The sequence below is a fragment of the Schistocerca nitens genome, chromosome 9 (assembly GCF_023898315.1).
Source record: "Schistocerca nitens isolate TAMUIC-IGC-003100 chromosome 9, iqSchNite1.1, whole genome shotgun sequence".
Taxonomy (NCBI): domain Eukaryota; kingdom Metazoa; phylum Arthropoda; class Insecta; order Orthoptera; family Acrididae; genus Schistocerca; species Schistocerca nitens.
The window spans coordinates 144,448,383-144,466,713 of record NC_064622.1 but is presented as its reverse complement, the minus strand read 5'-3'; the positions used below and the strand labels follow the sequence as shown (position 1 = coordinate 144,466,713).

Sequence of the window (18,331 nt, the reverse complement as noted above, 5' to 3'; positions counted from 1 at the left end):
CGCCAAACAGTCAGCCGTTAAGATTAACAATGTAGCACGTCAGTTAGTGTACTATATGAACCATTTCAATTTAGTTCAAATTTTAGTTATATCCACAACTATATCTGATGCAATAAGGAAGAACGTGGGCTTTCTGAGAACGAGGATTTCGTAATGTAATGTAATTTCAGTTGGATGATAATAACTATATAAAGTGGTAAGAAGTGTTTTTTAATTAATATATTGATGTAAAAAATATACCTGCAGCAGGAATATTTTCCACGTGTATATTTTCTTTAGCAAAATTCGCGGCAACTGCAACTTTAAGGCAGGAAGGATCGGCGCCACTTGTGAAAATCTTCATCGCTTTTTAATTACAAAGACGTTTATACACTAAAAACTGTTAACACATGGGAAGATTGGAACTTTTACAAAACACAAACATTTGTTCAAACGTCAACACCCGTGCCACATGGCTTACTAGCAATAGTAAATATTCCGATTTCCAAGATTGTGGTGAGCAAGCTATGTCGAATAATCGATATTCTGTCGACGATGAAGAGCAAACATCAATCGATCAAGTAATTCGAGTTAGTGCAATGCATGCCATAGGTCGATCATAAAGAAATGTAAACAAGTTACGGTCGTTCTTGCACGGTATTGCACGTGGATAGGCTTCATTGTCAGTACTTGCTACTTAGGTTACTTGTGTGTGTTATGTTTGTTTCTCGAGTGACAATAATTGAAATTTCGATATGGGTAAGAATAAAAAAGGATTCAACTGGAAAGCACGCGAAGTTGTCAAAACACACATTGACAATACACCAACCTCAAAGGTGAGTTGAAATGGGTAATTAATATTTATTTATACCCATTTCGTTAGGTACAGAATGTATACATGTAAATAGGTCAGGAGAGATTAATCTAACATTTACCTTGGATATTGCAGTCAAATTGACAGTATTGATAGGCATAATGTTGTGTACATGTTTCTCTCGATTTATGTTTATGCCTTAAAGTTATTTACACATCCTTTAACGAAGGTAACACACATACAAAAATTTATGACGCATTCAATGTATTCAAGTGACTTTTTGCATATATGAAGGAAATAATAACATTGCTGATATTTACTCGTATATTCCTCTACTTGATAATAGTCTTTACAAAGTTGCTGGAATGTCTTTCCACCCCTACTGCCCTGTGGGCTCTTAGGAAGATGCCTTATCTCATCTACACCTGAATATTGAGGAACTTTTTTAAATAGAGCTACCAGTGTAACTGGCCTTTATTTCTTGTGCAATTGTATTTGTTCTAGTAATCAGTTGCCTCTGAATTAACATAAATGACATTATTGTTCTGTATACGTACATTGATGAAATGGCAGTATTCTTAGAGTATGGAAGACAGTTTTCCATGAGTCATTTTGAACAATGAAGGAACAACAGAACAGATACTTAATGCACAATCTTTTATTGTGTACACAATTTCAGAACCCTTATAGCTCCATCATCTGGTGTAAATTGTAATAATAAAAATATTCTATTACACGTGAATGGGAGGGATCCTCAAGTCTGAACAATCAGATAAGGAACTATGTGACAATTACTGAATTAAAACAAATTAAAAGAGAGAATGGGATTTTACTCAACAAATAAAATCATCTGGTGTCATCCTCACTCCTATAATGTCATCAAAAGGGTAAAAGGGGCATCAGATTAGCAAATTGATTAAAGTGGGAAGCAACAGCAGAAAGGAGTTGAAACCATCACAACATAGAGGGGGAAGAGAGCCTGCACGTTTGAAAAACAAAGAAAAATAACATGTTATATGGACACTTTAATCTGCCTGGATGATGCCATAATTAGCTAAAATATTGGGATAATAAAAGCATCCGATTCCGCCCATCTGCTTTGACCAATGACGTCACCAATATGGCGGAAACGACCATTCACAAGTACTCCCATACCGCTCCTATGATGTCATCACATAAACATAACAACAAACACGAAAATAGATCGAAAAACCACCAAACAGATATGCCTCCAAAAATATAAGGGTCGACAGAAGCGTCCGATCCCACGCCTCTGCTTTGACCCGTGACGTAAGGGTGTTGTCGTGTGTGACGTCATGATGGCGCGGAGTTAGGTTTGTGAGTGTGGCGTGTTTGTAGATGTCGTCGTGTTGTGGTTTGTTGTACTCTCTGGTGGTATGTTCAGGGTTTTCGTTTGTGTGGTGTAATGGGCTCAGTTTGCCTTTGCTCATTATCCAGAATTGTTCGAGTGTCGGCTGTGTTTGTAGTGTAATTCATTTCAGTGAGTTAACGATTTTGTGTGAAGGTTAATTTAGTGTTGTTCGCTGTACATCGTGTGGTAACTTTAGTAAAATTAATCTGTTGTTGTTTATGTTCACGAATGGATATGACGGATAAAATTAACAATGTGCATGTCAAGGGAAGTGTTCGATCCCAATGTGTGGCTGTGTATGTTGACACTGGTATCGAGAGATGTTTTTGAGCTATATAGGCCAGGGGAAGTGTTTGATCCTAACTTATGGGATCGGGAGCTGCCGTTGAGCTAAATAGGTCAAGGGAAGTGTCCGATTCCAGATGATATTGTGTTTAGTGGTATTTGTGGAGTTTTGTGATGATGGTTTTTTTCGTCGTTTTGTGTGGTTTGAATGGGGGTGGATGTCTAAATTTGTTTATATTTAGTTTGCCCCCACCCAAAAACACCCCATTTCCCGCACTTGTCCCATTAGTGTCATTAGGCTTTTTGTGGAAAGTGTGTGTGTTTGTTTTTCGATGTATTTTCGTTCTCATAATGTGTACGTACCGACTTTATATGCGCCATATTAGAATCATGGTTTATGGTCGTTTCCGCCATATTTGTGAGGTCATGGGTCAAAGCAGACGGGTGTGATCGGACGCTTCCGTATTTGGCTTCCAGGTCAACTGCAGCAACCGATACCACACTATAAATCTCAAAACTTTCACCAAAAAAACACATGGAAAATCAAAATTGGAATCGAACACTTCCTTTGACCTGTTATCCTTAAGATGTCTCGACACATAGCTGTCCCTGGTCCAAGATGCCAGAACTTTAGTAAGCCTCATTTCTTCACGACACACTGAACACTTCACGACTTCAGCCAACAGGCCGAATAACCGAAGAAATTTTATTAGAGACAACGCACTGTCCCCCATCATTGCTGACAACCGAAAACTGTTGACCTTGTCAGTCATATCCATACCTACCAAAGACATAAACAAAGCAATTTACCAAAATTCACACACGACGAACAGAAAAAAAACTGCAATAACATCGACATAACAATATCAAAATCGATAACTCACTGAAAAATATTCTGCTGAAAGCACGGTCACCACCGATACCACACATGTGCAATGCTACCACGTAAATGAACCCCAAATGCCACATAACACGCTATCCATAAACACACCACCAGAAAGAACCACCGACCGCACCAATACGCCACCTATAAATACGCCACACATGCAGACTAAACCGAAAACGGGTCGACAGAAGCGTCCAATCCCACGCGTCGGCTTTGTCCCGTGACGTAAGGGTGTTGTCGTGTGTGACGTCATGATGGCGCGGAGTTTGGTTTGAGTGTGGCTGTCTCCAGTTCTGTTTTATCTTATTTTATTTACTTTCTGATCTGTTCGTTCCATCTCGTGAGGATTTTTTTTTTTTTTAATTTAAAAACACTTATTACTTATTTTAATTATCTGTTTCCTCCAATTTCTGTTTTAGTTTATTATATTTATCTTTCTGATCTGTTCGTTCTATCCCATGAGATTTTTTTTAAAAAAGACAAAAAACACTAATCAGCTACTGAAGCATCTTTATCTTCTATGGGTTGCAGGGGTTACGACCCCTGGGGAGGTGGGTGGGTATTCATGCATGGCTGTCTTCACTTACACGTTGTAGCTACGCAAGGCGTCTAAATTTGTTTATATTTAGTTTGCCCCCCACCCAAAACACCCCATTTCCCGCGCTTGTCCCGTTAGTGTCATTAGGCTTCTTGTGGAAAGTGTGTGTGTGTGTGTGTGTGTTTTTGTTTCCGCCATATTTGTGACGTCATGGGTCAAAGCAGACGGGCGGGATCGGGCGCTTCCGTACACACAACACACAAACACGTGCCACCAGAGAGCACCACCGGCCACATCAAAACGACACTTGCAAACACGCCACTCTCACAAACTAAACTCCGCGCCATCATGACGTCACACAACACAACAGCCTTACATCACGGGTCAAAGCTGACGGGTTGACCCAAAATATTTGTGTGGTACAGGTGTGTCTGTTCATTAATTATGTCTAGAGGATGGGAACAAAGACTTCTTAAGATTTCAATTTCTTCCAGAACATTGAGTATCTGACCTTTCTTTACAATGTGTAAAACAGTTAAGTTATGACTAAGCTACTGCAGCTGGTGCTGGTCATCAGTCAGATGCATTGTCAAAGTTGTCCTGGAATCGACCAGGTCTTTATGTTCTTTAAATCTAGTAAAATTCCTGCCTGTCTGGCAAATGTATCTGCTCTTATACAACTGGCTTTTATTGCGCTCAATATGATACACTGCAGGACAGGAAAAAGGATCCTTTTGGATATCACAGTTCCTTAATCTACTGCCGAATATTTTTTTTTTTTTTTAACATGACAGAGTTATGTTGGCTGACATCAATTATGTTCCAGTCCTCTCTGATCCATATCCATGATATGGAAACTTATAAAATTTGTTCTTTCTCTTTTTATGTACTGCCTTCAGAGTGCTTCCCTTCCATGATTTGCCCTCCCCCCCCCCTTTTGCCAATGTTCTTTTATTTAATTTCTTGATCATAGACCTTGGATATCCATTTCATATGTCTCTGATGTTAGGGGAACATTATATAGTGTGTTTAGGAGAGTCTGAAAGGCAGCAGTTTTATATTTAAATCTGGTGGTTTGATGTTACATTTGGAACAAAATTGGCAGTAGATTCTTTTCTTTACTTGTCAAACTCTACCTTGCTGCCATTTAAGGTCATCTTTAAGTCTGAATATGGCAAGGTTCTGATGGTGAACAGTGAAAGAAAACTTTCCATGGAATGTATTAAGTTTGTTATGTAAATTGTCATACTCTTCCTTGCTACCTCCATAAAGAACAATAATGTCAGCAACATAATGTTACCAATATATAACCTAAGTGGCCTCCTCCAGATACTTCATAAAAAACTCTCACTCAAAATGAGACATAAAAATATTCGCAAAAATGCAAGCTATGGGAGAACCCGTCACCATACCCTGTTGCTGCATATGCACTTAGTCTTTAAAATAATTGAAATGTAGCAGCAAAGTTAAAATGTTAACAACCTCTTTGGTTTTGTTTGATGGCCTAACACTAAATCTGCTGAGGTTTTCAAGAATGAGGCACAGATTCCATCTGTAGGTACATTAGTATACATATTGCTGGCATCAAAGGTAGCCATGTGAGTACTTCCTGGAATGTTGGTATTTTTAAGAACTGTAATTAGATCTTCCCTGTTTTTATCACCCTAGACTTCCTGAAGTAAAAGTGTTCTTTAAGAAAACCCACAACAAATTTCTAAAGTTTGTAACTAGCTTTGTCAACTAACCCTGTGCGTTGACAATCGGTCTCACTGGATGGTGTGGTTTATCTGACTTAATCATCGCCCGGACTCTAGGTGCTTTAGGGTTCATCATTAAAAGTTGTTTCTTCCACTTCTCACCCAGAAAACTCCTAGTTGCTCTTAGGACCTTCCTGATTTCATCTGAATACTTTTTTGTCTGATCTCTGCACTTAACATTGTCATTAGTAGCAATGAATTGCTCAGCTTTTTCCTCATAGGTACTTCTGCTGATAAAAGACAACAGCCATTTTCCCTTTGTCAGCACAGACAACTATGACATTGAGATAAGTTTTTTATTAAGTGACTTCAACATTGGTCATTCTCCTGTGTGATTAGTTCTAAACCCTCAGTTATCTTTTAAAATGCTGTTTGTTTGCAAAGGCACCTCATTTTTAACAGGTACTGGGTCATTATCACTCTCTAAATTGACAGTTATTTGAGCAGTTATCACAGATTCTTGTTCCTCGGAGATATTCTCTTGTAGATTATAAGATAAACCCATATTTAGTAAACTCTCTCATCTTCATTAAAAGCAATAGGTGCCTAGGGTAAAATTCAAAGTCACATTTAGGAGATGACACAGCTCTATTTGGCCTAGACCTATTACATAGTTTGTATAGTTTTGACAGGGATCTAGAATTAATGACCTCTTTATAGTTATTGATGACATTCAGAATGTGACAGTACATTGTATCAAATTAGTTAGCACTTACGGCCTTGACAAAATTTGGATATGACAGGTACAAAGCCCTATTCGAAATTTCCTTCTTCTTATAGAGGGCCCTGATTTCACTGTTAATACACTCAGTGGTTTTCATGAACATCTTTTTCACATAATTAGTGATCACTTCATGTTGAAGACAATTTTTGTTGAATCTTATATGGGCACAAGTGTGAGCTAACTTTACGTTACAATTATATAGTCCGTAAAAGGCCACTGTAGCCTTGCTAATTGTAAATGCACAAAGAGTTCTTCTTATTGGGCAGCTGTGACTGTACAAGTCCATTTTGAAAAATGAAGGAATCACAGAACAGTTGCTTAATCCACAAATACTAGCGAAGAGGGGGAGGGGAAGGAGCATGGAACGGAATCACTCTGAAGGCAGTAGACAAAAAGAGAAAGAACAAGTTTTATGACATTCCATGTCATGTGTTCATATCAGAGAGGGCTGGAAAGAAACTGACGCCAACCAACATAACTCTTGTCATTTTTCATATAAAAAAATTTGGGCAGTAAGTTAAGCAACCGTGAAGTCCAAAAGTATCCTTTCTCCTATCCCGGAGTGTAACATATTGAGTGCAGTTAAAACCAGCTGTGTAAGAGCAGATACATTGGCCAGATAGGCGGGAATTTTTATATGGGGTTTGAAGAACATGAACACCTGGCCAATCCCAGGTCAACTCTGATGATGCATTTGATTGACAGCCAGCATCAACTGCAGTGGGTTAACGATAATTTAACTGTCTTACACACGGCAGAGAAAGGTCAGATACTCAATGTTGTGGAAGAAATTGAAATCTTAAGAAGTCTTCATTCCCATTCTCTTGATACAATTAATCAACAAACAGACCTGTATCCCAAAAATATTTTAGTTAATCATGGCATCATCCATCCAGATTAAGGTGTGAATATAAAATAATATTTTTCCTTGTTTTTTAGATGTGCAGGTCTTCTACCTCTTAATGTTGTGATAGTTCCATCTCCATTCTACTTTTATTTCTCACTTTTCCACTTCAAATAATTCACTAATCTAATGTATGTTTCATACTCTGTCAGCAATTGGGCCATGCGCGGCTTCAGTACCACAGCTAGTATTTACTGTTATACAGTTTTCCTATTTGTTTACCTGGTCACACAGCACAAGGGGCACAGTTGTTATGGAATTTTTGAAGTAATTATACACAATATGTGATCCCCCTCCCCTTATTTATTGCATTTTACATGTATCATTATTTTGGTAACTTTTGGTGTCAGGTCATGATGTCCATTTTTCACATTTCTTAGGTCTCTTTCACCATTTGACATGGAACTTTTGGTTCCATGATAATATTTGGATGAGGACGATGTCACATGATTAGGTGATTTATTTAAGTAATATTCTGTCCTCTCTTTTAATTTGTTCTTACTCAGAAATTTTAGTTGCAAAGTTCCTTATCTGTTGTTTCAGACTTGAGGATCCCCTTCCATTCACTTATAACAGAATATTTTTATTATTACAGTTTACACCAGATAATGAAACTTTAAGACTTCTGAAACTGGTCACGTCCACAATAAAAGATGGTAGCTTAAGCAATTGTTCTGCAGTTTCTTCATTCTCCAAAATGGACTTGTAGATTTGTGGCTGCCCCATGAGAAGAACTCTTTCTGCATGAGTCAGTTTCTTTTCTTCTTCTTCCCTTCTTCTTCCCTTCTTCTTCTTCTTCTTCTTCTTTTTGTTTTTGGGAGGGGGGCTGGTGGTCTTAATTGCCTTTTTTCTCCTTCAATACAGAATTGTATTATCGTTGTTGGAAGTTCCCCAAACAGTAATTCCATACAGTGGTTCAACAAGATCATGCCACACTGTACGTAAAAATAGTTTGTTAATATAATAGAGGGAAACATTCCACGTGGGAAAAATATATCTAAAAACAAAGATGATGTGACTTACCGAACGAAAGCGCTGGCAGGTCGATAGACACACAAACACACACACAAAATTCAAGCTTTCGCAACAAACTGTTGCCTCATCAGGAAAGAGGGAAGGAGAGGGAAAGACGAAAGGATGTGGGTTTTAGGGGAGAGGGTAAGGAGTCATTCCAATCCCAGGAGCGGAAAGACTTACCTTAGGGGGAAAAAAGGACGGGTATACACTCGCACACACACACACACACACACATATCCATCCACACATATACAGATACAAGCAGACATCTCACAAGCAGACATATTTGAAGACAAAGAGTTTGGGCAGAGATGTCAGTCGAGGCAGAAGTGAAGAGGCAAAGATGATGTTGAATGACAGGTGAGGTATGAGTGGCGGCAACTTGAAATTAGCGGAGATTGAGGCCTGGTGGGTAACGGGAAGAGAGGATATATTGAAGAGCAAGTTCCCATCTCCGGAGTTCGGATAGGTTGGTGTTGGTGGGAAGTATCCAGATAACCCGGACAGTGTAACACTGTGCCAAGATGTGCTGGCCGTGCACCAAGGCATGTTTAGCCACAGGGTGATCCTCATTACCAACAAACACTGTCTGCCTGTGTCCATTCATGTGAATGGACAGTTTGTTGCTGGTCATTCCCACATAGAATGCATCACAGTGTAGGCAGGTCAGTTCGTAAATCACGTGGGTGCTTTCACATGTGGCTCTGCCTTTGATCGTGTACACCTTCCGGGTTACAGGACTGGAGTAGGTGGTGGTGGGAGGGTGCATGGGACAGGTTTTACACCGGGGGCGGTTACAAGGATAGGAGCCAGAGGGTAGGGAAGGTGGTTTGGGGATTTCATAGGGATGAACTAACCTTCGTAACCTGTTAGTTCATCCCTATGAAATCCCCAAACCACCTTCCCTACCCTCAGGCTCCTATATTTGTAACCGCCCCCGGTGTAAAACCTGTCCCATGCACCCTCCCACCACCACCTACTCCAGTCCTGTAACCCGGAAGGTGTACACGATCAAAGGCAGAGCCACATGTGAAAGCACCCACGTGATTTACCAACTGACCAGCCTACACTGTGATGCATTCTATTTGGGAATGACCAGCAACAAACTGTCCATTCGCATGAATGGACACAGGCAGACAGTGTTTGTTGGTAATGAGGATCACCCTGTGGCTAAACATGCCTTGGTGCACGGCCAGCACATCTTGGCACAGTGTTACACCGTCCAGGTTATCTGGATACTTCCCACCAACACCAACCTATCCGAACTCTGGAGATGGGAACTTGCTCTTCAATATATCCTCTCTTCCCGTTACCCACCAGGCCTCAATCTCCGCTAATTTCAAGTTGCCGCCACTCATACCTCACCTGTCATTCAACATCATCTTTGCCTCTTCACTTCTGCCTCGACTGACATCTCTGCCCAAACTCTTTGTTTTCAAATATGTCTGCTTGTGAGATGTCTGCTTGTGTCTGTATATGTGTGGATGGATATGTGTGTGTGTGCGCGAGTGTATACCCGTCCTTTTTTCCCTCTAAGGTAAGTCTTTCCGCTCCCGGGATTGGAATGACTCCTTACCCTCTCCCCTAAAACCCACATCCTTTCGTCTTTCCCTCTCCTTCCCTCTTTCCTGATGAGGCAACAGTTTGTTGTGAAAGCTTGAATTTTGTGTGTGTGTTTGTGTTTGTTTGTGTGTCTATCGACCTGCCAGCGCTTTCGTTCAGTAAGTCACATCATCTTTGTTTTTAGATATAAAATAGTTTGTTAGCTTAATGCGCACGCTGTTTGATGATGGAACATTACACCATCATTTATGATAGACATCTGTATGTTTCTAGCATTGGTGCTTATTGTTACATCCGATCTTTTTTCTGTTTGTGATCACTATGAATGATTATTGTCATTTTTAGATTTATAATTAAAGCATTCTGTATTTGCCACGGTATTGTGTCATTTGTTGTAATATCTAAATGCCCTTCTTTCCATTGTTTCCAGAGTTTCTTCTACATTTACTCATGTCATGTCATCCGCATACAGTATTTTTTGACTATTGTGATATGAGCTGTCAGAGATAACACTCGTGTGCTTGCATGCATGTTTGTTTCTCTTTCTCTTTTTTTTCTGACGAAGGTTGTGGCCAAAAGCTAATGTGTAAGTGCCTCTCATCAACTTCGTGTGTCATCTTATGGCAAGTAACAATCTATCTTTTCCTTGCATTTTTGTTTATGAGTAGGTTGAACAAAAGTGTGATCCTTGAGGTACATCATACAGTGTACCCTTATCCAGATTCTGTATTCACATACAGCTTTCTGTTAAATATTATGAAAAGGAAAGTTGCTACTCACCATATAGCAGAGTTGCTGAGTTGCAGATAGGCACAACAAAAAGACTCTCACAATTAAAGCGTTCATTAACAATAGACCACACACACACACACAAAAATTGCATTTGTGTCAGTGTGTGTGTGTGTGTGTGTGTGTGTGTGTGTCTCGTGTATTGTTGATGAAGGCCTTAAGGCCGAAAGCTTTAATTGTGACAGTCTTCTGTTGTGCCTGTGACTCAGTATCTCCACTATATGGTGAGTAGGAACTTTCCTTTTCATAACATTGTCATATTGCATCCTGGATTTTCCATTGTTTGATTTGTGCCGTGCAGCTTCCTGTTACTAACACATAATGTTATCCATTCCACTGCATGGCCATGTATGCCATAGCTTTAAAGTTTTTCAGTTAATGATATAGGGATGGTAGTGTCAAAAACTATAGACAGCTCCAGTAGGTTTTGGATAGCAATTTCTGTAGATTTCCCTGTTTGGAAATCATTTTGTGCTAGAATCAGAATACTCTTTGCACGTGTAGTGTTTTTGGGAAACCAGAGATTTAAGGTAGCCTACTGGCTTTTAATTATTTGAGTCGTCTTTGTTGCATTTCTTTTAAATTGGTATAACTTTGCTTATTTTTAATTTTTCTGGAAATACTAGAAGATATACAACTTTGCTTCTGCCATTTGCCGATAGGTGGCGACACCAGTAAGTAGTGGTCAAAAGAAACAGATCACAGACGTCAGGCAGTTACTTAGCTTGGACATCGGTCAAAAACATAACCTCATTCAAACATTGGTCGATTTTTGTCTGCATCATAAAGCTGTTTTTGATTGAAAATGTCAGTTTATGAGCCTAATTCTCATCATTTGACGGAGGTGTTACTGTTTTGTTCCAATATGAAGAAAACAGCAGCTGAGTCTCATCGAATGGTCTCAAGTGCATATGGTAAGGATGCTATTAGTGAAAGAACGTGTCATGAGTGGTTTCAACGCATCAAGAAAGGTGATTTTAACATTGTAGACCGGCATGGTGGTGAAGAGAGAATGTTTTTGAAGATGCAAAATTGGAGACATTGCTGAGTGAAGACTCGTGTCAAACTCAAGAAGAATTGCCACGATTAGTGGAAGTAACACAGCAAGCCATTTCAAAAGGCTATGGGCATGATTCAGAAAGAAGGAACTCAGGGTCCCGTGTGAGCTGAAACCAAGAGACGTTGAAAAGGGTTTGTGTGTTTGTGAGCAGTTGCTTCAGAGGCAAAAATGGAAAGGATTTATGCATTGCATTGTGACCGGCTCGCATTCGGGAGGACGACAGTTCAATCCCACGTCCGGCCATCCTGATTTAGGTTTTCCGTGATTTCCCTAAATCGCTCCAGGCAAATGCCGGGATGATTCCTTTGAAAGGGCATGGCCGACTTCATTTCCGTCCTTCCCTAATCCAATGAGACCGATGACCTCGCTGTCTGGTCTCCTCCCCAAACAACCCAACCCATTGTGACCGGGGACAAAAAATGGGTTCATTACAATAACCCTAAATGCAAAACATCATGGGGATATCCCTTCCGTGCTTCCATATCAACGGCCAAACCGAATATTCACGGCTCCAAGATCATGCTCTGCATTTGGTGGGACTAGCTTTTCATCGTGTACTATGAGGTGTTAAAACCAAGTGAAACAGTCACAGGTGCTCGTTATCGAACGCAATTAATGCATTTGAGCAGAACACTAAAAGACAAATGGCCGCAATACAGTGAGAGGCACAATAAAATGATTTTGCAGCATGACAATGCTCGACCCCACGTTGCAAAAGAGGTAAAAAATACTTGGAAATGTTAAAATGGGAAGTCCTACCCCACTCGCCATATTCTCCAGACATTGCTCTCTTTATCACCTGTTTAGATCAATGGCATGTGGCCTGGCTGACCAACACTTATGATCTCATGAAGAAGTCACAAATTGGATTGAAAATGGATCGCTTCAAAAGATGAACAATTTTTTCGACACAGGATTTGTACACTGCCTGAAAGATAGGAAAAAGTAGTTGCCAGCGATGGAAAATACTTTGAGTGATACAAGTGTAACCAATTTGTTTCACTAAAGCCTCAAACGGGGAAAAAACGGCGGAAGCAAAGTTGTACACCTTGTGCTTCTCTGAATGAGCAGCTTGGTATATCCAAGAGATGTTTGGTTATCTCTTCATTCACATGCCTTATTAGATAACTTGATATTTCATCATCTCCTGCAGACTCCTTGGATTATAGTTCCAGTTTTGTCGCTGGTTCCTGGAATGTTGAGAGAGGTAGTCGCCCAAGTGTTCTAGGATACGTATTTCTTTCACAATTCAAATTGTGTACAGGATTTATGAAATTGTTGTTACATATATTAGCAATTTCTGTTCCATGTGTTAACTATTAATCATACACTTTTACTTGGCTGCTGAGACAAGCCCTGTCTTCTCCTTCCAGAGCAATGAGTTTATAGATTATAAAAGAAATGAACATATATTAAATTAATGTGTCACAGATAGGTTGGTTTGGAGAGAAAAGGTCCAAACTACATGGTCATCAGCATAATGTATCACAGAAGTGACGCAAAAGTTGTTGACGTGTCGCTAGAAAGACCGGGTCCTCTTCGCTCATTTCTGTGCATGATATTAACAATCACTATGCACAACACCATACATGGATCAACTCTATATTCACAACAGCTACTTATTGTTATGGCACACAGTACTGTTACATAGCTAAGACTGGCAGTAAGCGTGAACATTCTGGAGTAACATGAAGTCGTCCAACTTCCACCGATCACAGAAGAGCCAAGTAACAGTGTGCTAGCAATATGGTGCCCTCAGGTTTCATTAAGTTGGTAAAATTTCCGTTACTGACACTCTTATAACTCCATCTCTAATTGTTGATACACCCCATGTTGTTTTACTTGTAGGACCTGTAGCTATGTAAGAAATATTATTATATATTCATTTGTTTCATTTATTGTGTGACAGCTATGTCACGTTTCTTGATGACCACTTACATGATGTCGTGTTTTCTATTGTGACACTCACGCAAATTTTTTTCCTTTCTGCTTTTAGATAAATGTCGATATAAAAGGTATCCGAGAAGATAATTATGATCAGTGCAATACTTTGGTTATACCCTCCCAAAAGAGAAAGACGAGAAAAAAAAGAGAACATGTTACAATTACAAGGATACTTTCAAAAAAACAGAGGAAACGACTAGAAAAAATTGTAGAACAGAAGAAAAAGAAAGAAAATGTAAGTTGTGTTGTAGTATTTTATTTAAAACATAAATTTCTTAGTAATCCCAAGCAAAAATATGTAAATGTTCTTCTCATTTAATTTTTATTTCCCACTATTCAGTTTCTAGTGTGGAAAAATTCACAATAAAGCGCTCCATTTAAATTTAAAAACTTTATACAAAAGTTTGCAGCACATTTCTTCAAGTTATTCGACAGATGTTAGCTATTAAAGTACTTTGAGAAAGAATTGTAATTACTGGATGGAAGATTGTTAGAGTCAGTGATCTGAGTATGATAGTGTTCCCTATCAAAATCTTGGTTGTGGTGCCAGACTAATATTTACTGTAGCCTGGGGTGTATAAACTACCTCCAACAATTACTTTGATGCATTTTATACACTTATGTTGTGCATAAACTATGAAAAATGCAATGGGGTGGGCAGGAGAGGAAATCTTTAGGCTTGTGTAACTTTCACTAAGTTGCAGAATTCTTTATGTACCTTGAAGAATCATCTACATTTATACCTGCCAAAAGGGTATTCATGTATCTTAATCATCATCTCCATATCCCCTCCCCTTCGTATCTCTTGCATTACAGTCATGAATTTGGACAAAAAAGGGCAACTGTTGCTAAGCCCACATCACAGAAGTTGCTTGGCACTAGTAACACAATGGGACCAGTGGAATATACAGATGATATACTACCGGTATTTTTATTAAGTAGTGACACAAAAATTAATATCAAAGTCAAGTACAGCATTGTAGTTCTTGAACTTCAAGGCTAATATCAAATTGTCTCCAGAACCTTTAAAAACAGCTTAAGTGTACTTATGGTATCGGCGGCCCATGTATTATGTGCAGATGTGGGAATTCATTGACATTGGTCATAGCCAATTGGATGATAGTATTCAAGAGCCAATGAGAATTACTGTCTCTGGTGTTTTCAGCAGAACGTAAAAACTGATTAAATGGTTTCCGAATGAGCCAGTGATGAAGTGTGCAGCATTTATTTGAACCTCCACCATTAATCCTACACTGTAAACGCCTGAAACTGATGAATAATATTAAAGAAGAGGTGAAATAATTTTGTAAGCTACCTTCTTCATAGATGAATTTAACTTCCTTATAGCAGAAAAGCTGAGTTGCAGACAGGCACAACAGAAAGGCTATTAAACGCATAAGCTTTTGGCCAGAAGGCCTATTTATGAAATAGTCAACATACTCAGATTCACGCAAATGAGGCTCTCGCACACATAACCACTGTCTCTGCCTGCCAGAGCTGGGCTGCTCTGCACCAATCAGGAGATTAGAGGGGCAGGGGAGAAGTAAAGAAGGGGAAAATGACCTTTTTTTTTAGTGGATGTGTTGATGGAATAGAAGGCTATGTAGTGTTGGAGTGGGAACATGGCAGTGGGTAGATAGGTGAAGGACAGGGACTAGCAAAGGTTGAGGCCAGGGGTGAGAGAAACACAGAATATATTGCAGGGAGAGTTCACCCCTGCGTAATTCGGAAGCTGCTGTCGATAAGAAGGATTCAGGTTGTGCAGGCTGTCAAGTAGTAATTGAAGTGAAGCACATTGCATCGGGCAGTATGTTCAGCAGCTGGATGGTCCAGTTATCTCACGGCCACAGTTCGTTGGTGGCCATTCATGTGGAGAAACATCTTGTTAGTTGTCATGCTCGTGTAGAAATCAGCCCATTGATTGCACCTTTTTTTATTGTCACGTGGCTGCTTTCACAGGTAGCCACACCTTTGATGGGATGGGAGAGGCCTGTGATTAGACTGTGGAGTAGGTGACAGTGAGAGGGTGTATGGGACAGGCCTTGCATCTAGGTCTGTTGCAAGGATATGAGCCCTGAGGCAAGGGATTTGGAGCAGGAGTGGGCCAAGGATATTGCACACATTCGGTGGGCAGTGGAATACCACTGTGTGAGGGGTGGGAACAATAGTGGGTAGGATATTCCTCATTTCAGGGCACGACAAAGCCCTCTTGGAGAAAATGATTTGGTTACTCCAGTTTTGATGGTACTGAGTCATGACAGGAGTGCTCCTGCATGGCCAGAAGGTGGTTATGTGGGAGGTGATTGGAGAGAAAATGCACAGGAGACGTATTTCTATACAAGGTTGGGAGGATAATTATGTTCTGTAGTGGCCTCAGTTATACCCTTGGTGTATTTAGAGAGGGCTGCTCGACACTACGGATGCGACGACTGTGGATGACTTGGTTTAAGGGATGGGACTTCTTGGTATGGAATGGGTGGCTGCTGTCAAAGTGGAGGTAATGGGGCAGCTGGTAGGTTGGATATGGACAGAGGTACTGATGTAGCTATCCTGTGGAGGTCAACATTGAGGAAGGGAGCATGCTAGGTTGAGGAGGACCAGGTGAAACAAGTGTGGGAGAAGTTGTTGAGATTCTGTAGGAATGTGTATAGGGTGTCCTCAGCCTCAGTCCAGATCACAAAGATGTCATCATTGAATCTAAATCAGCTGAGGAGTTTGAGCTTGTGAGTGGTTAGGAAGGATTCCCCCAGCTGGCCCATGAATAAGCTGGTGTAGGATGGTGCCATGTGGGTGCCCATTGCTGCATCAAAGGTTTGTTTGTAGGTGATGCCTTCGAAGGAGAATAATTGTGGGTGAGAATATAATTGGTCTTGATGACTAAGGAGAATAATTGTGGGTGAGGATATAGTTGGTCATTATGATTGGAAGGAGCTTGTAGGTTTGGAGTCAGTCATGCATTTGGAAAGGTAATGTTCAATAGCGGCACGACCATGGGTATTAATGATGTTAGTTTAGAGGGAGGTGTTGTCAGTGGTCTGCATCTACATTGGTACTCTGCAAATAACATTTAAGTGCCTGGCAGAGGTTCATTGAAACACCTTCACAATAATTCTCTATTATTCCAATCTTGTACAGCAAGCAGAAAAAACAAGCTCCTATGTCTTTTGGTGCGAGCTCTGATTTCCCTTATTTTATTATGGTGATCATTTCTCCCTATGTAGGTCGGCATCAACAAAATATTTTTGTATTCAGAGGAGAAAGTTGGTGATTGAAATTTTGTGAGAAGATTTCGCTGCAATTAAAAATGCCTTTGTTTTAATGATGTTCTCCCCATATCCTGTATCATTTCAGTGACACTCCCTTCCCTATTTCACGATAATCTAAAATGTGCTGCCCTTCTTTGAACTTTCCTGAAGTACTCTGACAATCTTAGCTGGTAAGGATCCCGCACCGCACAGCAGTATTGTAAAAGAGGACGGACAAGTGTAGTGTAGGCAGTTCTCTATTAGATCTCTTGTACTTTCTAAGTATCCTGCCAATAAAATGTGGTCCTTGGTTAGCCTTCCTCACAACATTTTCTGTGTGTTCCTTCCATTTTAAGTTGTTCATGATTGTAATGCTTAGGTATTTAGTTGAATTTATGGTCCTTAGATTTAAGTGATTTATTGTGCAACTGAAGTTTAACGGATTTCTTTTGGCACTCGTGTGGATGACATCACATTTTTTGTTATTCATGGTCAATTGCCAAGTTTTAACTATAAAGATATCTTCTCTAAATTCATTTTGATCTTCTGATGACTTTACTAGTCGATAAACAACAGCGTCATCGGCAAATAACCTAAGATGTCTGCTCAGATTGTCCCCTAAATCAGTGATATGGATGAGTAACAGCAAAGGGCCCGTAACACTAGCTGGGGGAACGCCAGAAATCACTTCTGTATTACTTGATGACACTCCCTCAATTACTACAAAGGGTGTGACCTCTCTGACAGGAAATCACAAATCCTATCACATAACTGAGACAATGTTCCATAAGCAAGCAATTTCACTACAAGCCACGTGTGTGGTACAGTGTCAGAAGCCTTCTGGAAATTCAGAAATATGGAATCAATCTGAAATCCCTTGTCAATAGCTCTCAGTACTTCATGTGAGTAAAGAGCTAGTTGTGTTTCACAAGAACAATGTTTTCTAAATCCATGGTGACTGTGTGTTAGTAGACCATTTTCTTCAAGGTAATTCATAATGTTTCAACACAATATGTGTTCCAAAATCCTGTTACATATTGACATCAATGATATGGGCCTGAAATTTAGTGGATTACTCCTACTACCTTTCTTGAATATTGGTGTGACTTGTGCAGCTTTCCAGTCCTTGGGTACGGGTCTTTCGTTTAGCAAATGGTTGTATATGATTGTTAAGTATGGAGCCATTGCATCAACATACTCTGAAAGGAACCTAATTGGTATAAAGTCTGGAACAGAAGACTTGCTTTTATTAAGTAATTTAAGGTGCTTCACTACTCTGAGGCTATTTACTTCTACAGTGCTCATGTTGGGAGCTGTTCTTGATTCGAATTCCGGGATATTTACTTTGTCATTTTTTGTGAAGGCATTTCGGAAGTCTTTGTTTAGTAACTTTGCTTTGGCAGAGATTGCTTCCCCCATTAGGCACAGTTGCAGTCCTCAGTCTGCCCACAGCA

General features: G+C 39.9%; 2 protein-coding genes across 4 annotated transcripts in view; one reads left to right on the top strand and one right to left on the bottom strand.

Annotated features, from left to right (window-relative positions):
* Positions 1-515, bottom strand: part of LOC126203758 (methionine--tRNA ligase, cytoplasmic) — a 100,142-nt gene extending 99,627 nt beyond the window's left edge. The window contains exon 1 of one of the 2 annotated variants that reach the window (XM_049938127.1): positions 241-515. In XM_049938127.1, coding sequence (XP_049794084.1) covers positions 241-343 — 103 coding nt within the window. In that variant the 5' untranslated portion in view covers positions 344-515. The remainder of the gene's footprint in view (positions 1-240) is intronic. The other variant, XM_049938126.1, reaches the window with a different exon arrangement.
* Positions 516-598: 83 nt separating this feature from the next.
* Positions 599-18,331, top strand: part of LOC126203755 (probable ATP-dependent RNA helicase kurz) — a 134,753-nt gene continuing 117,020 nt past the window's right edge. The window contains exons 1-2 of one of the 2 annotated variants that reach the window (XM_049938124.1): positions 599-815; positions 13,685-13,867. In XM_049938124.1, coding sequence (XP_049794081.1) covers positions 735-815; positions 13,685-13,867 — 264 coding nt within the window. In that variant the 5' untranslated portion in view covers positions 599-734. The remainder of the gene's footprint in view (positions 816-13,684; positions 13,868-18,331) is intronic. The other variant, XM_049938125.1, reaches the window with a different exon arrangement.